General features: G+C 40.6%; 2 protein-coding genes and 4 long non-coding RNA genes across 9 annotated transcripts in view; 4 read left to right on the forward strand and 2 right to left on the reverse strand.

Annotated features, from left to right (window-relative positions):
* Positions 1–7535, reverse strand: part of LOC135338559 (uncharacterized) — a 51907-nt gene extending 44372 nt beyond the window's left edge. For 2 of the 4 annotated variants that reach the window (XR_010395574.1, XR_010395572.1), the window contains exons 1-4: positions 7395–7535; positions 6947–7105; positions 6650–6753; positions 6080–6517 (exon numbers count right to left, since the gene is read on the reverse strand). This is a non-coding gene — a long non-coding RNA (uncharacterized LOC135338559). Of the gene's footprint in view, positions 1–5638; positions 5674–5962; positions 6518–6649; positions 6754–6946; positions 7106–7394 lie in introns of those variants that run through there. The other 2 variants (XR_010395573.1, XR_010395571.1) reach the window with 2 other exon arrangements.
* Positions 1908–4909, forward strand: LOC135338501 (piggyBac transposable element-derived protein 4-like). The gene has a single exon (XM_064534658.1). The coding sequence runs from the start codon at positions 1941–1943 to the stop codon at positions 2925–2927; it is 987 nt and encodes a 328-aa protein (XP_064390728.1). The 5' UTR covers positions 1908–1940; the 3' UTR covers positions 2928–4909.
* Positions 7420–8447, forward strand: LOC135338623 (uncharacterized). The gene is made up of 3 exons (XR_010395661.1): positions 7420–7561; positions 7636–8061; positions 8212–8447. It is a non-coding gene; the product is annotated as an uncharacterized LOC135338623 (long non-coding RNA).
* A 155-nt stretch (positions 8448–8602) lies between these two features.
* Positions 8603–9270, forward strand: LOC135338570 (uncharacterized). The gene is made up of 2 exons (XR_010395599.1): positions 8603–8838; positions 9072–9270. It is a non-coding gene; the product is annotated as an uncharacterized LOC135338570 (long non-coding RNA).
* Positions 9271–16419: 7149 nt separating this feature from the next.
* Positions 16420–25946, reverse strand: part of LOC135338443 (uncharacterized) — a 90561-nt gene continuing 81034 nt past the window's right edge. The window contains exons 13-16 of the mRNA XM_064534563.1: positions 17891–20097; positions 17691–17772; positions 17392–17484; positions 16420–17132 (exon numbers count right to left, since the gene is read on the reverse strand). Coding sequence (XP_064390633.1) covers positions 16774–17132; positions 17392–17484; positions 17691–17772; positions 17891–20097 — 2741 coding nt within the window. The 3' untranslated portion in view covers positions 16420–16773. The remainder of the gene's footprint in view (positions 17133–17391; positions 17485–17690; positions 17773–17890; positions 20098–25946) is intronic.
* On the forward strand, positions 23587–25248 carry LOC135338650 (uncharacterized). Its single transcript, XR_010395695.1, has 2 exons — positions 23587–23670; positions 25063–25248. It is a non-coding gene; the product is annotated as an uncharacterized LOC135338650 (long non-coding RNA).

The following is a 25946-nucleotide window of genomic DNA, read 5'->3' on the forward strand; positions in this document are numbered from 1 at the left end:
ACTGATTAACCAGATGACTTAAATTTGCGTAATTAATCTACTGTACGTCAAGTAATAAATATGCAAGCCATGCACCCAATTAGATACCAATACCACTACGAAGATATACGTCACTCTAGGTACTGCTGCAAGCGATGAGTACAGCTACCCATTACCGCAACGCTCCTTGGAGGGTGAGCCGGACCATGACTGAAGACCGTTAATATGGATAGGAAGCCCCTCTAATTAATTAGAGGGGTGCAACCTCGCTAATTAGATAATGATGAAGCGTTTCTAATAATTATGATGCTCCCCTAATTAAGTACTTGGGGATAAAGAGGTGGCCTAGCCAACAGTCATAGCCACGGCTCAGTCATGTCGTAATGACAGAGAAATGTATAGAAACCAAGGGAGGGTTGGGTGTGGGGCTTTAAACTCAGGTAGCTATACTCGAGCACGAGGTGGTGTAGAGATAATTACGCATGCGCGTAGATGCTGGGCAGTACATAATGCAGTAGGCGGGGCAAGCGGAGTACCTCGATTAACCTTGTTTAACTACCTTAAACATCATTTATGGGTTGCTGCTATGATGCAATATTGGGGCAGCTGCATGTTACTACTATTAGCATAGCTGTGGTAAGCCAGAACCTTCCAAGTCTCCACAACCTCATAAGGATTCACTCCAAGGTCACCTGAAGCCATAGGGACACGGATCACTACAGGTTAGCACAACAAACACAATTCTACAGGACAACAATGACTAAGAGGCTTTTGTATACTAGAGAGGAGGTACTGCAGGATCTCCTGGATAGCAGTGACCATGATTCTGAGTCAACAAGCTATCATTGGGAACTGTACAAAGAAGTGCCTCTTATGCACACACACAGAGAAAGCTAAAAGCCAAACAGAATTGAATTGTAACAGGTGCATAGTGATTAGGATCAAATTGACCTAATGTCATAAGGAACATTTCATAAAGGAATTGTAGCCTTGGGAGTGCCTAAACATTAGCATTGGGAACAGATAATAACACTACAAAAAGTGTCTGTTATGCACACACAGAAAGCCAAACAGAATTTAAATTGCAACAGGGAACAAAATAAATAATTTGTGGCCTCTGGGAATTCTAAATACATTATCACTGGGAGTACATTGGGAACAAAAAAGCATAAAGAATTGTAGGGTGCCTACTACAGACATTACATTGCAAGTAAAAACAATTATCTCACAGAAGCCTAAAACTACAACCACAAATTGAAGTGACCTTTGGCATGCCTAAAACATGACCCTACAAAATGGTTATAGTTGCACCATAATAACACACAACCAATGTCCTATGCCAGTGGCACAACACATGACAATAATAGAGAGAATCTGTACAGACTTTCCCCAGGTTATCAACAATCATTGAGAATAATACAAAAGCATGGATTGCAGGCCTAATACATTGGCATTGGGAACAGACAATGAAAAATAATTATCTCACAGAAGCCAAAAAGTACAACCACAATTGAAGTGACCTTTGGAATGCCTAAAACATGACAATTATAACTTTACACAAGTAAGAGGTAATAATGAGTTGCACACCATTATAATAACACAATGTCCTATAGGCCAGTGGCACAACACAGTACAGACAAGTTGTAATTGGTTACTACACAACAATTGTAAATTTGCCTAAGCCACACCCACACACACACACACACACACACACACACACACACACACAACACACACACACCACACACACACACACACACACACACACACACACACACACCTGAAACAGTTCCCCCTGCCCTTGGACTCCCACCCTTCAAGACCATTCTCGAGAGGCCTTCATCCAATCTGTAGGCCCTGCTGTATCCATCTCAAGTTCTCCCTTAGACATATTCCAGCATTTCTTTACCACTGAAATAATGGATAACATACTAGCCGAGACAAATTGATACGCTAGGCAAATGATGACCCCACTACAACATGATAAATGGACCCCACTCACGACTGCTGAGCTAAAGGCTTACATGGGATTCTGCATTTTCATGGGGATTGTGAAACTCCCATCGATTGAAAATGATTGGAGGAGAGACGTGCAATTCTACTACTCACCAATTGCATCGAAGATCTCACGCGATCGCTTTAGGGACATCCGACGATACCTCCATTTCACGGACAACACCACTCTCCCGACTCCAGGCACCCCAGGTAGCGATCGTTTGGCCAAAGTACGCCCCCTCTTCAATAAGATCAACGAGCGCTGTTCTGCTGCATACAACTTAGGCCGTGAAGTTGCAGTAGACGAGGCAATGATAAAGTTTCAGGGTAGATCTGCACTGAAACAGTACCTCCCAAATAAACCTGTGAAGAGAGGAATCAAGGTTTGGGTCCTAGCAGACGGGTACTTCCAAATGCTACAAGTGTATACAGGGAGAGAAGCCACACCAGAGAAGCAACTGGGAGCACGAGTTGTGAAAGACCTCACAGCCTCGTTGAAGCACAAGCACCACCACGTCTATTTTGACAACTTTTTCACGTCTGTCAAACTGTTAGAAGACTTGGAGAAGGATGGCATTTATGCTTGTGGTACAGCTCGCGCTGACCGCAGAGGCTTCCCCAAGGCTCTCAAGCAGCCAAAGCTGACAGTAAGTAATAAGCATAATTATTATTTACCTTTTCAGGGGGGAATACATGACTCTCCAGAAAGACAAGGTGACGGTCTCAGCGACAATAGGGTTGTCCGTGTGATCTCCACAGCCTCTGACGCCACTTCGGTCACCTACGTACAACGTACAGTCAAGACAGGCGAAAAAATCTCCGTCCCGTCCCACAGAGCATCGAGGACTATAATCGCTTCATGGGGGGTGTCGACAGAGGGGATCAGCTCAGAGGGTACTACAGATGCCCTACAAAAGTCCATAAGTTTTATATGTACATTTACTTCTTCCTAAAGGATATTTGCATTACGAACAGCTACATATTATATCGACAGTATTCACCCACCAACGCACTGAAAACCCTCCTCTCATTTCGTCACGAGTTGGCCAAGAAGCTAATTGGCGACTACTGCTCCAAAAAGAGCAAGACACCCTTGAAATCGCTAGGAATAGCTCACTTCCCTCTTCACCACCAGGATGTACGCAGAGGTCGTTGCCATCTGTGTTATCAGAAAAACAAAAGGAAGGACACAGCATGGTTTTGCCTACAGTGCGAGAAATGGTTTTGCCACACTGGCAACCCCCTGTTTTATGCTATGGCATAAGAACATGTAACTACACAGAGAAAAAAGATGTGCTAATTTAGCACGGAAAACTGTGCTAAACGAATGTCTCCAGTTTTAGCACGTTTGCACATGTGCTAAACAACCTGATGTGCTAAATTCTGATGTGCTGAAACAGCTGTGCTGATTGTATTGTGCTAAATCAATTTCAAACATTAAATGCTGAGTGCATGAAAAGTACATGAATCAAAAGCAAAGAATTGTAGCTACAGAAAGAGTCCTATAACACAAATAAGACCAAGAGGAAGAGTACGCTACTCGAATAGACTGTACACAGGAGGCAAACTCACTATTGCATGTAACCACAGTCACTTGAGATACAACAAAACAATAACAATGCTGATAAGGAAAAGCAATGAATAAAATTAGTGGTAATCATCTAACGTTTATTTATCCATTCATGCAGATTAATTTTAAGATTTTACAGTTATACAACAGCATGTGGTTTTGTGACATAGGTTAGACAGAATGCTTACTACGGTTAGTGGAGTTGCGTACTCTTCCTAATGAACTCTTAGTAAGACATTATAGTCATTTTTACGCACAATTAAGTTTGCGAGACTATGATAATGCAAATGAGTTCTTGTTGTGCTATTATAGAGCAGCATCAATATTCGGGCCCATCAATTATCTCGTACAGAGAGCAGATTGAGAAGTTGTCTTTCACTGACAATACTCGTTGTAAGGGCTAAACAACAAATATAATCCACTACAAGCCTTCCCTTAATTGTCAGAAAAGAGCTGCATATAAAGCTTAATCCGAAACGATATAAAAGTTTAATTAAACTGCGTTGTCCTATAAATTATTATATCAATAGAACTGTTTCAAAAATCGTTTTGCGCACAAGGAAATTTGGGATTTCCGTAGCAGCAATTTTTATCAATTATGAACTTACAAAGTGGTAAATATAAAGTCCCCGTTCCGTTTACGTAGTACGTGCATAATATACACTGATACAGCGCAAATTAATCGCTAAAAAGGACGCTCAAGATAAGAGCTTTTTTCTGTTGTTAAAATTACTTTGGTCACCCATGCAGCTATAGTTATCATGAAATTTTGCAGCTTGCTAGCTTTGTATTATAGCTACATGTAAGATAGCTATAGCAATTATGCTAAGATTAAAATAGTGCGGTGAATGGTGCGTTATGTTTCTTTGTTAGATCTATGTAGAACTATAGGCTTATAGCTAAGCAACATTTAGCTGGATATTATGTTACTAGAGGATTGTCGCTTTGTATTCAAAAACACAGCACACTGCATTTGTAAAGTGCAATGGTATATAGCAACGGTACAGTAAAATACGCTTTTAATACAGTACTTATCAAAATGGAAACACTTTAAACGTACTACGCAAACGGAATGGGATATTGACCGCTGTATACGTATATAGACAGATAACTGATAACTGCTAATGCTCTCTCCAACACGTGTCACTTTCAACATCATCCTGCAATATGTATTTTCACATCAATTCTTACAATAATTAATTATAGTACCATCAAAAAAGTACGACCACCATTTTGAAACAACTTTAGATGTGAGAGGGAATTAGGCGTATTTTTGCGAATGGCGTGGTTTCCCTCTGGGCAGTTGGCGTTTCACAACTATAATGTATATACACGTGAAAAGCAATAGATCTAGTATGTACAATCAATATATTAATGAAACATAGCATTAAGTATGTACAGCATATAGCTAAGTAACTAGTCTAGCTACGATACTCGAGGTGACTAGGATTGTCTCTTTGTTTATTTTTTTTGCAAAATGTATATTTGCAACGTGCAACGATAAATTGCAACGCTTTTAATACAGTGTAAACGTACTGGCGTACTACATAAACGGAACCGCTTACTGCATCTATACAATAATAGTGCAACGTACGCTATGACAAGTACAGTCGAAAACGGCAGTGGTTCTTGGTCAGACATGCATGCAATGGAACTAAGCTTTATGTGTTAACGAATAGCTATAGCGCTCCGGACATTCACCGGGACCAGAGTAGTCTCACAATAAAGAAGCCAGAACTCAAGCGTGGCTGTATAGTGCGCATTTGATGTATCAAGCTTCAAAATGAAACTGTATTTAGCTAGCTTCAATGTATGTGTATACAAGGTTTAATTTATACTTCTTAGCTTTTACCCAACTAAGCTTTTTACCATTTGAAAATCTCCCTGTGTACTGTATGACACCTGGTACAATTGGTACAATAATTATTATACAATAGCTGTGCAATTACATTGTACAGATGCTCCCTTGTGTACTGTACGACACCTGGTACAATACAATAGCTGTGAAATTACATTGTACAGATGCTCCCCCTGTGTACTGTATGACACCGTACAATTGGTACAATAATTATTATACAATAGCTGTGCAATTACATTGTACAGATGCTCCCCTGTGTACTGTATGACACCTGGCACAATACAATAGCTGTGCAATTACATTGTACAGATGCTCCCTTGTGTACTGTACGACACCTGGTACAATACAATAGCTGTGCAATTACATTGTACAGATGCTCCCCTGTGTACTGTACGACACCTGGTACAATACAATAGCTGTGCAATTACATTGTACAGATGCTCCCCCTGTGTACTGTATGACACCTGGTACAATTGGTACAATAATTATTATACAATAGCTGTGCAATTACATTGTACAGATGCTCCCTTGTGTACTGTACGACACCTGGTACAATACAATAGGTGTGCAATTACATTGTACAGATGCTCCCTTGTGTACTGTATGACACCTGGTACAATACAATAGCTGTGTAATTACATTGTACAGCATTGTTCAGCATGTTGAGGGAAACTTACCTAGTTCCACAGTTTTGTCAAACAGCTCTCAAACCATGTCTAAACTCAACTTCTTTTCTTCTTTGCAAGAACAGCAAAAAAAATCTTTGTTGCTATGCAGCTGCAGCTGCACATCTGTTGTACTGCATGCCCTTATTTGGTACTGAAAACAGCACACTGTGCTGAATTAGCATGTTTACCTGTTTCAGCACACCCCATTACATTTAGCACAGTCCATTTAGCACATTAATCGAACATCAAAATCACAAGCCATGAAAAAGCACACCAATACAACACGTAGGCTGTGCTATATGCCTACAAAACAGCACATGTAGTGTGCTGAATCACTGTTTAGCACACCACGGTGCTAATATAGCACACACTCAGGGTCTAAAACAGCACACCTCTTTTCTCTGTGTAGTTGTATAAAGCGTCAACTCCTATGAGTTTTTATCCTGCCTGTTGAACATGAGTAGAAATACTTAGTACTGACTGTAACACGTAACCAGTGTACATTTACTACTTTACAAGCTATCTATAATTATGTAGAGTAAGCGTACTAGCAGTTTAATACACAGCCACAAAGCTTACCTATGAAGTGCTGTGGCCGTCCGTTCCAAACCAGGAGATCCCGACAGAGAATGCTAGGCAGGTGCCTAAAAGTTAGTTGCATCTTTCTTTACCCGAGGCGAATGCTGAACAAGATAAAAATAATTGAATATCTAACCATGTAGACTACACTCTAAAAACAGGCTGTAACCTTACTTAGTTACTATTAAAGCATACTCTGCACACTCTGAGGCATCTAAGTAGGTATCTAAGTATAGTATATCAGCTAAGAAGGCTTATAAACGCTGCACAAGCTACAAGTACGATCGTTATACGCACAAAATCTTATCTCTAAAAGATCCTTCGCCGGGCACAGATCTGAGGGGACAGTGGTTACTCTGGGTGACAATGACCTCATTACAATGACACTTCATTATATCGAGTACTTTTACAACATTTTTAGCTGAGAGGTTAATTCAGGGGGTCAGGTGTCGTTTCCTAGAACAATAATGATTATCTGAGGTGCAATGTGTGTTTTTCCATGATAAATTTAAGCCACGTATACGATGACTACGTAACGATAATACACAAGGGGTTCTAGTACACTTATTTTTTTAATTCTTGTACACGTTTTGAAGGAGAAAAATCATGACATCATTAATCGTTCATATATATAGGGGGAATCCCCTCCCCTCTCTATGAAACCCTACCCAATAGTTACACCTAACAAAGTCAATTCTCAATTCTCAATCAGAGTACATCTAAATCAGCAGAGTTGTGTACCCACCTTTCTTGATGATGACTAGATTGAGCACACTCAGGTTGCTGTTCACTATGCAGCCTCTCACTGACTTGCGTTTCCTCTCTCCAGTGCATCTGGGTCTGCTCCATGGTGTGTTCGGCTAGACCAAAACCACCTCACTCTTGCCCCGCAATACTCTACCCTCTTTTAAAGTGAGTCCCAGCTCTGAGCTAGCTGCCTTGTCCATGTGGGTGAGAACACTGAGATGGTTATGGTCGTCACACAGATTACTAACAAAACATGGAGAAAGCTGTTCCAGAGTTTTGATGATCTTTACCACACACACTCGCAGAATTGACTGGTGGAGGGAAAGCGATCGTTTGGCGATCTCTATAGGAGCTTCCGCAGAACATTAGGTAATACTCCAGTAAATAGCTAGTGGCAGTAGATAATGTGGCTTTTCATGCAGTAGAGTGTATAGGACGGCCATTAATAAAAAGGACTCCCTTAATTATGGAGTATTAAAATTTTTATGATTTCTCTAGTACCTAGAGGTATTGTAGCCTCGATCCCAGGCTGCATGCACTTTTCTCAAGGCCTATGAGGAGGCTAGGAGTATTGTAGCCATGCTTACGTAGGTATTCACTCAATTGTGTTGACAGGATTGTCTTCTTTCAAATCAGAGGCACGTACATACCCTGGTTCTATTGAGGTGAGGCTTATTTACCTTTTTTAATGTTGTACTACTGTGGGGTACGCACGCATTCTTAGTTATAAATAGTTGATATGGTGATAGAACTCGTGCGCGTCTTTGTTATGTCAGAACAATTTAATGTTAGTTGTAACTTTTTATTGCATGCAGAAACTCTATGATGATGGTGGAGTCAGTGGATCCCGTCGGACATTAATTAAACCCCCTCATCGACAATTCACTGTTTCTATCACCACACACCCTGCATGTTTACTGAACATTTAATTATCTCTGTTATAAAACACGTACCCCCCACACACACACACATACCCCCCACACAAATTATCTCTGTTATGATTACAAATTTGCCTTCATGAGAACAATTCTGTATGGTGTTGCATTGCAGCTACTTGTATGTCAAGAAATGATTCAGTACTGATACATGCACACATAGCATAGCAGTTATTTGCAGAGTCCTGAAGGGACAATTATAATAAGGAACTTCTTCTTTAGCTCAGTCATTAGCCACTTAGCCTCAGTACAACTGCACTAGCCTATTAAAATACGGCCTTGAATCGAGGCTACCACTGCACTATCCTGGAAGGGCGGCCAATTCATGAGAGTATTGAGTCAATTAGCGAACTTTGACCTCGGATAACCTTCTGGATTTAACACCGCTACAAAACTCTCAGTTTAGCTTTGCTCTCTTAGCAGAGAAAGCGAATTAAGCAACGTTAATAGCTATAGACGATCAAAGGACCCCTACCTGAACTGCTGCAGAGGAAATGAGTTTGATAAGTATAAGCTCTCATGCTTATAAATTATCATATTAAAATTATGGATCAGGAGTGATGAATAGATCTATGTCTATATCTAGCGATATCTGCTAGCTGCCTTTTAGATCTAGTCAGCAGCAGCTTTATTATGAAGTACATACACAGTACATCTAATGGCAGGGGAGCATATAGCGTACTTTTGTACTCGATTACCTTCTGAAGTATGCACACACAATACATGCAACACATATACAGGCCTGAGGGTGTGCTCCTCCTCTCGATGATATGGTACACAGATTTGGATGCTTGCTTCTGTCATCTTCTAAGCTCAATAATTAATAAGAGATGCAGTGTTTTTTGTTGTTATTTACTCTTTTTTTTTGTCAATCTTGAGTCAACCAACATTCATTAATTGCTCAACCCATAATTATTTATTAATGTTTCAGAGACCAGAGACGATGTCGGTAAAGGTACGTATGTACACTGAGCACATAATTAATACATGTACTGACACATGATAATAATACATCAATGTCAATTTTATCTTGACTCTTGTCTCCATCAGTCTCTGTGTGGGAGAAATTATGTAATCATTAGCACTCAAAGGAGGTACTGTATAATTATACGAGATCACGGATACGAAATAACAGTTGACCTTTTTTTGTAAAAATTTTCAGCTGTTATATTATATTGCCACCTCTACAAACCTAAGCTATCTACGGCCCTGCATGTGCATGTCCTATCTCCTCTATTGAATACCATAGCCAGTGCTTTGCACAACACACATAATTTAGCCAAACTGCTTTAGAATTAACCACGAACGAATGATACAAGCAAAGGTCACATCTACTTGAAAATCTACTTGAACTCAACTGTGTTATATACTTAGACAAAAAAGTACTTGAAACAGAATAATACTTGAGATACATGTATATATATATAATTTATAGTATAAGTGTAACAGGTAAACAATGGCCCCCCCCCCCGCAACCACTCTATCAAAGGAAACTGTTACACTTATTTTTTGGAATTTACCACCTCAAACTGAGTGTGCAGTAAGTGTAGTTTACAGCTTCCAACTCATTTTTACACAAACTTCCCAAAAATGTTATAAGCGCACAGCTATTAGCTATAGTGTTGAGTGCATGCAATCTTTTAGTAGTATGCAGTGGATCTATACTGTATATACGGTTTGATTTTTTGTCTCTGTATTTTACAGCAGCTCTACGGTACGAATTAAAATTAATGCATGTGCATAATAAAAGAAAAACCTACTGCCTTGGGCCTGACATCACATCTTATTACAACAACTGTTGGAGGACTTAAATAATGGCATTCAGTCAGAGTTGGCGCTGTAATTACAGCATAGTACACAAAGAGCACTTACATTAATTTAATATTGTGGTGATCGTGTCCCATACAATCCTCCCAGCCAGCAATGATCGATACCTGACATGATCAGGCACTCCTACACCCTCTTCACTTGAACATAATTATGGTAACCATCTTCACACAGAGCTCAGCTTGTTCAGCTAGTACACTGTCAAGAACCAAGCAAAAGAAACCTGACAATGTTGTACTGAGATTTAATATGTGAGAATAAATAGTGCATTTCAATGGATTTCCTTAGCTTGTACATATACATCATGATGCATGCTAGCCTCGAGACCAGGCCGATTAAAATACGGCCTGGTCTCTATTGCATGGGTGATAGTGCACATGCGCAAACTGAGTTCCCCAGAATCTGGGGAATTCGTTCACGTTAGTAAACCTTTGTAAAATTATACCGTAAACTAGTTTGGTTACTAGTTTCTTTCCGTATTATTTTTAACAAATACTTGTCTCCTGTGGCTTTATGCCCTCTATTGTGTTGTCAAGAAGGCTTACACACTTGTCTAAAGCTAGAAGAGGCTCTCTACGATGGTCCTATGGTTGCAGTTGGAAGCACAAAGTCAAAGACTTGCCATAGTCTGTCAGAAACCCTTTAAATTCTCTCTCCTGTGAAGCTGTGGCTTATATTCTCTATTGTGTTGTCGAGAAGGTTTGCACACTATTATGAAACCAGAAGAGGCTCACATCTACCTCTACGATGGTCCTATGGTTGCAGTTGGAAGCACAAAGTCAAAGACTTGCCATAGTCTGTCAGAAACCCAGTTCAAAACATCACGACCATCCAACCATCATAGAGGTAGATGAGAGCCTCTTCTGGCTTCGTGTGCAAGCCTTCTCAATACAACACCATAGAGAAGGCCACAGCTAGCTAGCTAGCTAGGCTATAAAAGCTTCATATAAAGTAGATAGTACATGGGCGTGGATGGCCACGCCTATAATAATTACACATGCAATAGGTACCAGGCCGTATTTTAATCGGCCTGGATTCGAGGCTAGATGCATGCCAGCCTCGATCCCAGGCCGAGTTTTCGCTTTTATAACGGTTAGGCAAACAACTACCTAACCGTTATAAAAGTGAAAACTCGGCCTGGGATCGAGGCTAGATGCATGCAAGTTTCTCACCTCAGCCTTCTCTGTAAGCTAAGGTAGACTTACAGTTACAATACTAGAGCACTCTGTATCCTGGATCATAGTTCTACTGTGCCAAATGGTGTCCAGTTCTTCGTGTACTTTTACACCTGTGTTTTTGGAGAGGTTGTCCTCCAAAAACTTTTGTGCATGGGTGGATGACGCGCGATGCAACCGCTCTATAGCTAACTTTTTATTACTACTTCTGTAATAAATAATTATACTCATGTTTTGCACATGTATACGTTATACTTCAATGTGTACGAGAAGTTGTAGATGATGGAGGAGTACAAGGTGCCACTGTGGTAGTTGGGCGTGGCCCACCCTGGACGCGAACGTAGGGTTGGGCACCACTGCAATGTAAGGTTTGTTCCACCAGTGTAGAAGCGATATGGGCCCCCCCTTATTTTGGGGCCCCTGGCCCTAAAACGCTAGCGATTTGGGGTGTAAGGGGGGGCCCCATTGCACTAGCGGTATACGCCCCCCTTAGTGATTATAGGGCCCCCCTAGAGAAGTCTATTCTGAGCAGTGGAGTCAAGCCAGCACAACAGTAATAGGAGGTTGAGTTGAGAATCAATGGCTATAATGTTTATGTAGATCTAAACTCCAATACAGAATATATTACTAGCCTATAATCTGTGCTGCTTGGTCACTGACGATAACAGTATAAGGCAGCCATAATTATGTGCAAAATAAGGCCTGTGTTACAGTGTGGCAGCACATAGCCATTGTATACACAGCACATGCATGCATGCATGCATTCATATAGGCTGAGCATATACTACTGAGAATACAAGCAGCAGCCGCAGCCCATGCACTTTGTCAAGAACTTTTCGTGGCGAAGTTGAGAATACACTGCAAATCAAAGAGCAAGAAATTGTGGAGGATGCATGGTAGTCAGCCACCTGTGGACACACTTGTTCTTTTTTCCATGTGTGTTTTATTACCTCTATCTCAGCCCTATGTACGTAGAGCAAGGCTCTATGGTTTACTTGTGTTGTGAAGAGGCCCTACTCGTCTTTGTTCCTATGACAGTAATGTATGTCTCACTCTGCATGCATGTTCTGTGTGTGCATGCATGTGTTTTTCTCTATGATCTCTTATTATCTAACGAACAGAGCCAGTTAAAGGAACAGTAATTTATTCCATAACTGATATAACAGGGGCATAAAATAACAACTTTCTCGAGTTCAGTTAAAGTATTGAGGATAGATCTACATCTTCCTGCTCTGGTATAGCTAGCCTAACATTAGCCAATAGCACCTGCAAGTCATGGTGTTATTAAACTCTGCACTTAGTCAGCAAGAGAGCTAATTATGAGTAAGTCTGTGCAAGATCTAGTCAGCAAGGGACATCTAGATTTACTTAGACCATGAGGCTGAGGCTACAAGCATATAGATACCATCTACACTGCAAGTTATAAGTGGGGGCCCCATATCGCTGGAGGGGCCTCAAAGCGCTAGTGAAATAGGGCCTTGGGGGGGCCCAAATCGCTAGCGTTTTAGGGCCCGGGGGCCCTGAAATGGGGGGGAGCCCCATATCGCTTCTACACCGGTACTTAAAGTAAGTGCCTTTGAAACGGACTCACTCAACACCTGTAGTGATTGCATACTTACAAACATTACTAAAATTAATACACATAAAATTTACCTGTGCAGCTAAATCCACTAGCATTTTGGAAAAAGAAGTCAAATGAAGGTGCTCGTACTTAAGCTTGGGTAGGACTCTTAGACCCAGACCAGCCCTCCGGTCCTCTTCATAAAGAGTCGCTGCCTCGTGATGTCTTCCCCTCATTCTAATAATAAACACATGTATGCCATTGAATACACGCCAGTATAGCTATATCTGCAAGTATACTTACCCACAGTTCTCTTTTTGTAGAGAATAGACAATTTCTAGCGGTTTTCATAAGGTGAGGAGGATCTGAGAAGAAAAAATAGGCCGACTCTCTGAGGTGTAGGGGTTTGTGATTTTGTAGAAAAATAAGTCTGAGGATTGGTGCAACTTCATGAATCGTCTGTTGACAGCACATCCGTCCATTGTGACACCTACCACCTGAGTATAATAAAATTAATACTTATACTTGACACCTATATAGCACCTGAGTATAATACTTATTCTTGACACATATATAGCACATGAGTATAATTATAATAAAATGGATACTACATAATTATACTTAAGTATACAAATCTTTAGTCCACAGTTTTCAATCCGGGAAAGAGCATTCCAGAATGGTGCATACAGTTTGTCGCCCGCCAGAGAGCAACACGGGAACTGTGCGTACGCAAACTGCATCTTCGTAAATAGCCCTCGCACCCATAAATACCATGCATGACTGATTTGGCAAGGGAAGGTGACTGTTTAATGTCAGTGTCAAGAGACCGTAAGTAGACTTCCAAATTGTTGTTGATGTCACCAAGATTGGAAAATCCAATCAGCTCCCCCGAATGCTTGTTGAAAATTAAATCTTCTTTGACGTGCATTTCGTCCAGGAGAAGCAGTACGTATTTTTCCCGCTCTGGACAACTAGCAACCTTGCATCGATTAACATCTTATCCAACTCGACTGAAAATCCTGGCTTGGCACTAGCGAAATGAGTATAATCACGCAGGGTGCGGCTAGATGGGAGTTTGAGAATCCCATGCACTCTCTCTCAAGAGCTGCAAAAGTAAAAGAGGAGTAGAATAAGACAGCATGCATATAGAATTATTCTGAACACTTACATTATATACGCTCCACTTGAATGATATACTGAAGATACAAGCACCATCTGATCATGAGAGGATGGTATAATGTACACCCTTGGCCTTCGAACTTGGCTTGGACATGGCTATTAATTGCTGCTCCCAGAACAGGCGTTGAAATGAGTTGGGAGGCAGAGAGTCAACTATGTTGGAATTCCTCTCAATAACTGTAGCGAGGTCATTGTGTGTCTCCTCACTCACAGTCATACCATTTTCTTCGAATTGAGTTTCGAGTTTCTTCTTCAGTCTCAAATTTCTTTTTGTCATCACTTTCACTTGTGAGTGAACCAGTTGTACTCGATCAACAAGTCCTTGTTTGAGAGGAATCGATAGTTGGTTGTTTTTGATGGAGTAGAATTTTCCAGGCGCTTAGATTGTATTAGAAGAGAAGAGCGATGGCGAGTGCATTTTGGGCACCGTTCACAGCTAGAAGATGGTGGTAGGAGGTAGTGGCAGTCTCTATGCCTCACTGTGGGCAGACACGAGGATGTGTCAATCGTTGCAGAGTTTTGACCTGAAAGAAAGTAATGCACAAGTACACATGTATATAATAATCACTTACCTTGGAGTGTTGAGTCCTTGTGTTTGATTACATTCAACCGTTTCTCTTAATTCCTTGCTACCACAGCAAAGTTGACAGTTGGCGAAAAAATCTAGCAGGGTATAGTCATGTCATCGATGGTTTTGATCGTTGGTGGGAGGCTCAACATTGATGGTGCATTCGGAGGAATGATTCTACCAAGAAATGAAACGCTCCACGAGAGATCTTCATTAATGCGCAGAGAAACCTGTACAACTGGTGCTACATGTATGCCTTCAGCCAGGCTCATTTTGCACAACAGCAAAGAATCTTGGCATCCCAGATGCATGCTCCAAAGAAGTGGAAGAGTTTTTTCTCTAGCCTCAGTTTCAACGCCTGTGTAGTAAGGAGCGGAGCGGAAAAAAAATGTTGGATAGGAAGCTTCACTGTGTAGTCTGTGTCTTGCTCCAGTGCCTTGAGAGGAATTGATATCGGGAATACTTTGATATCAGGTGTTAGCTTAATGAAACTGGGAGTGACATGACAGCACACTTTTTTTTCCAATTTCTTTGGGTTGTGAAGTTTGAATTTTCTTCCTCCCATACCTAGGAAAGCAATTTACGGCAATTTTCGGGTAAGTTTGAATTAGCATATTTCCAAAACTATAACGGTTAGCAAGGAAAATATTTTCTTACTGCACATGGGGATCATTAAGTAACATGTAGAACTAAACAATAGTCATGTACAATCTATTGTTAACCAGCAACTCCCCCGCAAACAAATGTACTTTTGAATCCATATTGTCACACTGCTATATGCAAATATCTAACATTAAACAGCATAATGCTCAACTTGGCTATGCCTACTGCATATTTTAATGCTCCCTCTACACTCTGATCACTCTCAAGCAACCGCCGTGACTACTTCCTAGCTCCAGATATTCTACATACAGACTAGCTCTGCCAGTGCTTACTGCAGTTTCCTCCACTTTCTTCTCATCTATCTTTGCAGCTGGCTCGAAATAAATCGCAATCAGCACTTGCGCAATGCAACACGCATGGTGTCAGAATTCCCAAAGGCAATACATTGGTCACCTGAGCTGTTTCCAATCCCTTCCCTTTACTATCTATGCACAAACACACTACCGTATACCTCGCTTGCACATGCGCACCGAGGCGCATAATCAATGAATACTGAAAGCTATATATAGAAAGAGAATACCATCAAAGTTGATATTGGAGAGATAAAAGTATTTGCCAATAATTTATTGTCGTACCATGGATTATATATAGCCCATGGTCAGAGGTCGAAAAATGACGAATTACAGCCGTGACGAAAGTTTGGATTGAAACACATCACGTTCCTGTGAGTGGGTTCAATTCACCGGCAATAGTTTTACGTTCCCGTGAGTGGGTTTAATTCAACGGTAATAGTTTTGTGTTCCCATGAGTGGAAGGGGGGGTGGGTGTCTTTCAACAGCCATAACGTCAGTACAGTTGATCTAATGTCAACATTTTTATGATTTTCTGAGAGCTTAGAAAAATTCCTTTCAAATGCAATTCAAAATTTTGTCGCGGCCCTAACTTGTCATTTTTCGACCCGGACCATGGTAAATAATTGGCAAATACTTTTATCTCAAATTTGATGGTATCATTTGAAAGGTCTCTTTATTCTAAGCTTTCAGAAAACCATAACATTTTGGATTTTCGATATTCCCTAAATCATTGATTAAACAATGCAAGGGGGGTGAGATTGGATCAACTGCACTGAAGTTATGGCAGTTGAAAGACACCCCCCCCTTCCGTTTTAATACAAACATGATGCTAATAATTATTAATCAACTATAATTATATAATAATTATAAAACTATGTATACATAGTAAATCAGAATAATAAGTATATAATAATTTATTGTATGTAAAATTATTAATTATAAGTGTTCTAGCTAATTGAATACAAAAACTAGAAGGTGTGAACAGGATTAAAGGATATTGCGTGAGTTTGTACTAAACAGGACAATCTAAAACTGTGTGCATAGTAAATCAGAATAATAATATCTGTGAATAATTATAAGTGTCATAATTGAGTACAAGAAACTAGAACAGGATGTGTGAGTGTGGTACTAAACACACAGCAGAGACTATACTAGGAAAGTGTTGAGTGTCCATAATTATTGTGGAACTCTGTCGACAATGTACTGACACACCCTAACAGCCACGTCTCCTCTCTTGAGATCCAGTAAGATGATCAACAGAGCTCGGAACGTGGCAACAAGAGGATTGGGGGCACGCCACAACTTCAAAGCTTTTGCCATTGCAGTTTGAATGTCTCGTTTGACAGCTAGATCATGAAGGTGAGTTTGTTGGCCGGGAGACAAGCGTAACTGGTCGAGATAGTTCTCTAGATTATCGAAGCAGCCGGCTAGGATATGAATGTCGTGTTCTATGACCTCAGTGTCCAGCTGTGTGTCACTGACTCCAGTCCTCCTCTTTAGAGCAGCCAGTGTTAGACCACCCACCACTGATTGACCTGATATATGGGCGGAAAAAACGAAGGTCAAATTATAACGCTAACAAATCATATAAACTCGAAGTATTAAAATTAGCAACTCAATGACATCATGCACTGACAATTAATACAAACAATGCGACCTATAACCTAGCTATGACGAGTAGTTATTATAATTATTATCATACATACATGCACAAGTAAAACACATTAATAATTATTAGTACAGCACGTGCATTATTATCATGATCAGTTGTTGCTGTATAATTATGAGCAGTACCTTCAGTGTGTGCGGTTTGAGTGACTTCCTCTCTGACTTGAGTCCCCTCACTCACTGACCTTGGAGCTGCTCCAGCCACCACAGGGAGAGAGGCTGGGCATATAATTATATAGAGAGAGTACATTTTCATAGTGAACACAGTTTTAATAATTACTGTGCAAGGATAATTACAAGCACTTTAATTAGCATCACTCCACAAACCAAGTCGTATACTAGCTATTTGGAGGTGTTTAATTACTCAATGTAGACTTCAGGACATCCCTATACTCCAAGTAACCAACACACACATTCAGCAGTACCTGTGCTTGGACAGTTTGGTGTTGGTGTGGTGGATGGTAGTAGATCATCACTAGTCTCCTTAGCAGCAACACCAGCCAGTTCCTATAGAGACCAAATCAAAACTATACAGGCGTGTAATAATATTCAATACCTCATGCACACCGAAAATATTAATTGCGATGCACACATCAACGTAGGCAATTGCGTCATTTCAACTCACGAGAGGGTTTCGTCCAGCAAACACACTAAGTGGATCCAGAATTCTTCTCAGTGCTTCATCACTGGAATCTCCAGTGCTCTTCCAGACTTTCAGAACATCATCGAGATTATTGCATTCTTGAAATGCAGCGCTGGCATTCTCAGTAATAGCTGTGCGTACGATATCAGCCAGTCGAGGATTCTTGTTCCAACAAGTTGCAAGGGCCGAGATGAATCGATCAGACAGTTCCTTGTGTGCTGGATTGAACAGAAGCTGTAGAATATTCTCACCGAGATCAGCGTACACTTCAGCATGAAGAAAGTCAGCCACAGACAAACTTAAGGTCCCACTAGTTGAAACAACGTAGCGATGTTGTTTAACAATACTTTCTGCCACTAGATTGATGTTGAATGTGGGAGCTTCAGAGATGTTGAGAGGATATGTCACACTGGCAGGCGATAGGAATAACTCGTTAACCTCAGTAGAACGACAAAACTGCTTTCTAGCCTCAACCACTTTACCGACCACAGTTGAACGAAGATCGAAGAAATCCAAGGAAAGCTCTTGTGCCTGCATTAGAACAAGAGCGTGCTTCTTGTTGGAGATTTCCACCACCATTTTGACACCGTGAGATGTGCTCCAGCAAACACCAGTCTTCCAGAATGCACAATGGTGTTGAAGAGCAGGAATGCTGGTATCTGTATTAAGAGCAAGGCGGAGGGAGAGAGCTAGTCGAAGAAGGAGAACGTAGAGCATTCGAGCATCCAGGAAGTGATCACTGTGGACTGCTGACAGGACCCAACCAAATTGGTACTTTGCTGAGCCTTCCCATACATCAGGAGGAGCTGCTAAGGTGATCAGAGCGGGGCAGAACATGTACACTTCCTCAGCACTAGCACTAGAGTCGTCCAGATGATGGTTGATAAGACAGAGGATTTCTTTATCGTCAATAACAACAGCTAGCTCGAGATGAGATAAGAATCCAATCAGCAGTTGAATATCGATATCTGGGAAGTAAGCAGCAAGCTTGGATTTTGGTACGATACCAGTGTTGGAGAACAGCTTGCAGTGTTGTTTGAAATCTTCTGGAGCAAATATGGTGCCATTGATTCGAGAGAGTAGTGTTGAACTGTCAATGATGACAAAGCTCTTCTCAGGTGAAGCTGTGTCGTGCAAGAAGAGAACGTGACCTTTGTCACTCAGCTGACAGCAGATCTCAACAAGGCGGGGGATCGTTGAGGGGATGAATGGAATATGATCTTTGTGCTTCTTAGAAGGCTGGAGGCGATCCACCGCGAGTTCCTGCTGTATGTCTTCCAGTGAAACTGCAATCTTTCCAGAAAATTTGTCAAGCAAATAGATGAGAAACATGTGGCAGTTCAAACTGACGGACAGCTTGGATCTAATAGAATCACATGTCAAGCCAACTGAACGCCTCAAAACTTTCATACCATTTGAATTAGAAAATCGACAATCGATCGGAATGATTTCCACAAGCTCAAACATGGGAAATTTCTGCACAGCTTTCAAGATGGTCTCCTTCCTTTCAAGGATTGCGGAGTCGTCCTTTACAAGATCAGCATGGCTAGACACCACAATGAGTGGTGCTTTGCCCTCCATATTGGCACACTGGTTGGAAATGATGCCCAACCAATACGAGACAGAGTGGGTGGTAGTGATGTTTTCATTTAGGAGACTGATAACCAAAATGAAAATGGGCCGACATGCATCAACTGCTGACTTGATAATGGCAGCGTGACTGCTGTAGTAGACCTCTTGACCAGCAAAGTCATAGACCAACACATCTCCAAAGACACGACTCTTGAATAATCGAGGGATGATTCCGGCTGTTTTCTTGCTAACTCCATCGACTTCTTTAGGAGAGACGAAGATGTTGACTATAGATGTGAATGCAGTTGGCTCGTGTTCCATTGCTTCAATGAGAGTGCTCTTTCCTTCTCCACCGTGACCGATAACAAGTATCTTCACTGGGTTTTTCAGGGGATCCTTTGAAAACACATTACCAAGAGCTTTGCGATGATTGGTATACACATCTTCAGCAGTAGCTCCATGTTGCAACAAGAGTAGAATGATTTCCTTGTTCTCTGCAAGAAAGAGTGGTGTGTGTCCATCGTCATCTTTGATATTGGGATCACAGCCAACAACGTCATTCAAAAGATATTCCACGATTTTGGTAACCCCATACTGGCAGGCAAGTAGAAGAACATCTGCAATGGATATGCATCAATAATCATTGAGCACCTAGCTGAAAGTACATGTATATGTAGTGCTCTATAATAATATTAACCTGATTCGTTCTTACAAGGTTTGGTTATTCGAAGATATCTCATAATTATACATTCACGTGTTATGTAATGCATAATTATAGTGTAGGTATAATTATTATTGTATTGTGATTTACTTATTATTGTCTTGCGTCATCTCTACGATGTACATCAAAGAAATTGCGAGTACTACAAAATAATGACAGAACTCACTGAGCCGTGACCACAAAGGCAATAACGAATGCGTAAAGCCAAGCGTCGTGCTACATTACGCCTACGCCCATGTTTTAAGATTTAATTACAGTAACTTTAACCATAGAAACCACACATTGACGAGTTATAATGTCATCAAATACAATAATTATACATGTAGAATAATAATTATTAGAGATAAAACAATTGTTTTTTGTATATTGGGAGATGTCTGAAACACATTCACATGAATTTAATTAAAGCAGATCCAAGGTTCTAAATCAGTTTTGTTGAAGCTGTTGCTTCTGTGAGCTGTTTCTAGGAAGGAGCTCTGTCTCACAGCCTAATTAAACTTCGTAGCCAGTCAGAGAGCCAGAACACACGAGCCATGGAGAGAATCAGAACACAACAATCAGAGAGCCACAAACAGGGCCAGAGGGAGCAGACCTTTCAACATGACAGTTAACCTTTCCCAGCTCAAAATACAGACACATTTTTCTTAAAAAATCCATATCTTATGAATACATTAAAATCACTTGTAACTATAGTCACCCAGACCCCAGCTATCTTGACACTATCATCATTACCTATCAACTGACCACCCCCACTAACTAGTAATTTTTTCACAATTATGTACATAAACAATATTGTATATGAAGGCACAAAGAGACTAAAGACACTTAATAAGTGTTCTCAATGTTCTCACGGTGACACGGTTCAATCAGGATCTGCAGAAACTTCTCTGCGAGGTTGTATCGGCAGACGCCCTTTTCAGTGAGGATTATAATGGGTCAATAATAGCTAGAAGATTGACCAGAGATTCCAACGTTCGGTCATAAAATTATTGACCGGGCAGAATTATCACGTGGCTTGTGTTCAATAAGATAAAAAAACAGGAAATGTCATGAAAAAAACAGATATCATTGAAATAGCCAAATTTGTGATAAAACCAGTGCATGCATGTATCATGCTAAGCCTCGATTCCAGGCCGCACTTCACATCAGGGAAGTGGCCGGTGAAGGAGGCTAGCATATCATGCTATGATAGCTAGCTCTAGCAAGCAAGCAAGAGACAAGCTACTGTGGCTACTTTAGAGTGAGAATTAAGGACTGCACATTTCAAATTATTAACCGACCACTTTGTGCTATATATAGCTAGTCTCACATTATTTTGTCACTTCACGTCCATTTGTGTACTAACTGGACTAAGCTATCAAGACCACATAATTATAATTATGATGTTCTATACAGGTGCAGGACTTGGTCTATAAGCTTTTTCTATGGCTCTCCATGTTATAGCTTGATCTCTGAAAAGTATAGATTCCTATATATATATAGCTATAATTATGATCCACATAATTAAGATGTTCTATATTATAGTTACTTACAAGGTCCAGGAGCCTTGATCTATAATTATAATTATAATTATGCTCAGGAGCTTCTTCCTCTGGCTCTCCATACATGCTCTTTATTTATAGCTTGATCTCTGAAAAGTAGATTCCTATGATCCCAATCACTGTCCTCTCACTCAATAATTATAAGCGTCGTTGTTTAGCTGCCCTATAGAACTTCCCTGAGGTTGTACTACAAAGATATTGGAGCCATTATCAAACGGTCACTAATCTTAGCCTCGTTCCCAGGCCTTTTTTTCTTGCTGTTGTTCATCCATAAATAAAAAAGAATAGCAAAATAAGGCAGCATGGAAATTAGGGTACAGTTAGAAAAAGTAAGGGCCTGGTTTAGGAAATGGCGTGATCCACAAGGATATTTATGAACGTGGGAGATATGTAGCCCACAATCGGGACGTAAGGTATTCTCCCACGCATTCACACTTAATAATAATTATAAGACTTGACAATGTATACTGAGACACTGCCAACAAGCTACTGCATGCAAAGTCATGGAACCAGCGTGGCCAGCTCTGGTGATGATGACTAAGCTATTAGTTTAGATCTAGGACACAAGAAAAATATATTAGATATTCTATGGATAGAATCTAAATACACAATCTAGACTGGTAGAACATCTCTAGCACTGCATACCCACACTCATTTTCACCCTTCTACCGTCCTTCTACCCTCACACGACTTCCTGATATAATTATACATGCTCTCCTTTTTGCTAACTCTATACCTCTATATTCCTCCATTCCTTTCGTATTTTATTGAACAATTATAGCTAGTATAGAATGTATTGCGAGCATCAAACATAATTATATGTGAACTTTGCGAGGGTTGATCAATTCGCAATAATAAAATCGCAAAATCTACTAGTAAATACACACGATCCTTACCAGAACGCAATAGTTACATCGCAAAGGGTAAACTTTTCTGCTGCTTGGGCTCATTATGCCTCGGTGCGCATGCGCAAGCGAGGTATATGGTAGTGTGTTTGTGTGTGTGTGTGTCTAGATCTGTGTGTGTGTGTGTCTGTGTAGACTGCTACAGCTGCTCAAGGATGAATCAAGTGCAAGTAAGAGTATTATGTTTACTTGGATTTTAATTTGTAGATTTGCAAAATAATGCTTACTTGGAATGCCATTACAGCCTTTTCAGAAGAGTGCGTAGCGAAATTTGTCCATGGAGTGTTGCTACTCTACTTAGTATAGTTAGCTCTGCACTAGAACGCTAGCTATTGGTAACTGCAACACTGAGAAGAGAGCTGCAAGGCTCTACTGATGCAGCTATTAACCTTGGCTTGAACTTTTGGCATCGATCGTTTTTAACAACAAACAAGGTCGATCATTACCCACTCTTTGAGTTTGCATGCAGCATGCAAATTAAAAAATGTTCATCATGTGTACCGCATACTATACGTGTATAAGCTTTATGTTATGTAGCTTTGGCATCTCCACCGAGGCATGCATGCATGAGCACCTGCATGCGGTGCTTTCATTCAAATTGATGACACCTATATATTATTCAAATTATCCAACATTCACAGCAACGAAATAAAACAACTACAAATTATATAGCACCATTAACCCTTTCCCGGCTTTAATTAAAAAAAAAAAATACAGAATAAATACACATTTTTCTTCAAAAATACATATCTCATGAACAATGCATTGTAATCACTTGCAACTATTTCCTACAGGTAGCCCAGATCCTGGGGGTACCATGACATCATCATTACCTAACAACTGACCACCCCCAGTGGCGGATCCAGGGGGGGATCCCAGGGTGCCATGGATCCCCCCTTTCAGACTAAGCTATTGTGGCTTTACTACAGCTACCAGCTGCAGATTTTACCGTACCTCGGCCCCACAATGTGTACCAGCTAGGAGTCTACTTAACCACCTTCATCGACTTCAAAGAAACGACTTGCAAGTTATGTCAGATTCCATAAAACTATATAGCTAGCTAGAGGGCAACTGTCCCTGGCCTGGTTTCGACCTTCATTTGTAGCATACTGATTTACGAGTTTGTGTCTTCATGCACTGGTTTCAACTGGTCAACTTCGTCCATGGGGTGATAGCTAGCATACTGATTTACGAGTTTGTGTGTATGTGTCCTCACGCGTCAGATACACTGGTTTCGACTGGTCAACTTTGTCCATGGGGTGATAGCTAGCATTGTAATTTACCAGTTTGTGTGTATGTGTCCTCATGCGTCAGTTACACTGGTTTCGACTGGTCAACTTCGTCCATGGGGTGATAGCTAGCATTGTAATTTACCAGTTTGTGTGTATGTGTCCTCACGTGTCAGTTACACTGGTTTCGACTGGTCAACTTCGTCCATGGGGTGATAGCTAGCATACTGATTTACGAGTTTGTGTGTATGTGTCCTCATGCGTCAGTTACACTGGTTTCGACTGGTCAACTTCGTCCATGGGGTGATAGCTAGCATTGTAGTTTGTGTGTATGTGTCCTCACGTGTCAGTTACACTGGTTTCAACCGGTCAACTTCGTCCATGGGGTGATAGCTAGCATACTGATTTACGAGTTTGTGTGTATGTGTCCTCATGTGTCAGTTACACTGGTTTCGACTGGTCAACTTCGTCCATGGGGTGATAGCTAGCATACTGATTTACGAGTTTGTGTGTATGTGTCCTCATGCGTCAGTGACACTGGTTTCGACTGGTCAACTTCATCCATGGGGTGATAGCTAGCATTGTAATTTACCAGTTTGTGTGTATGTGTCCTCACGTGTCAGTTACACTGGTTTCGACTGATCAACTTCGTCCATGGGGTGATAGCTAGCATTGTAATTTACTAGTTTGTGTGTATGTGTCCTCACGTGTCAGTTACACTGGTTTCGACTGGTCAACTTCGTCCATGGGGTGATAGCTAGCATACTGATTTACGAGTTTGTGTGTATGTGTCCTCATGTGTCAGTTACACTGGTTTTGACTGGTCAACTTCGTCCATGGGGTGATAGCTAGCATACTGATTTACGAGTTTGTGTGTATGTGTCCTCATGTGTCAGTTACACTGGTTTCGACTGGTCAACTTTGTCCATGGGGTGATAGCTAGCATACTGATTTACGATTTTGTGTGTATGTGTCCTCACGTGTCAGTTACACTGGTTTCGACTGGTCAACTTCGTCCATGGGGTGATAGCTATAGCATACTGATTTACGAGTTTGTGTGTATATGTGTCCTCACGTGTCAGTTACACTGGTCAACTTCGTCCATGGGGGTGATAGCTTATACTATTTACATTTTGCACTACATATGTGTTGGTAACCATAGTGACTTCAATCTTTTGTTCTGTAGGGGCTTATTGTGACGAAAATGATCTGAGGGATGTAGCGTTCATGAAACCAAACGAAACGCCTGCAGTTCACTGTACTGGAATTTCAAGAAACGCTAAGCGATGAACACTAAAAACAATTTACTGACAAAAGAAATTATTGTGCTGCATGTCATGTGATTCAGTGATCTTATTCTATCATAAACTCATTGTTCTAATACCGTTTGACCTTCTGCATGTGCGTACGTGCGCGAGAAAACAACTAATTAAATGACAAAGGTATAGTGTTAATTTAACAAAGAAATTCACTTTATAGCAGTGTTAATTCAGCATTCACTTTGCTATTTTGACATAGAAGTACAATAAATTGGTGAAATTCAGATGACATAATACTTTGTTGTTTTGACATAATTTCTTTGCTTGAATGACAAAACATTGTAGGTTGTTTTACCTTTGTCATTCTAACAAATATTATTCTGTCATGTGAGATTCATCACCGGGACAAACTTTTGTTTGTTAAATTAACAAAAGTGTTTTTGGAGTGTAGCGATCAATATAAAGTACCCGTTCCGTTTACGTAGCACACCCGTAGTACGTTTCATAACGTTTCTGTTTTTACACCATCATAATTATTAAAAACGTTGAAATTTACTGTACCGTTTATTTACCGTTACATGTTGCAAGTACGTTGTAGAAAAGTAGCAAACAAAGAGACAATCCTAGTCATCTCAAGTACTTAGCTATGCTATGGCTTATGTCTAGCTGCAATTAAGCCTATAGCTCTTGATCTATACATAATTATAACGCACCATTCACACTTCTCATTAAAAAGATATTAATGTCTGCAGTCTCTATAATTATATAAATATGAGTCCTATCTCTGTTCTGCAAGGTTAGAAAACGCTAA

Source organism: Halichondria panicea, chromosome 7, assembly GCF_963675165.1.
Source record: "Halichondria panicea chromosome 7, odHalPani1.1, whole genome shotgun sequence".
Classification (NCBI taxonomy): Eukaryota; Metazoa; Porifera; class Demospongiae; order Suberitida; family Halichondriidae; genus Halichondria; species Halichondria panicea.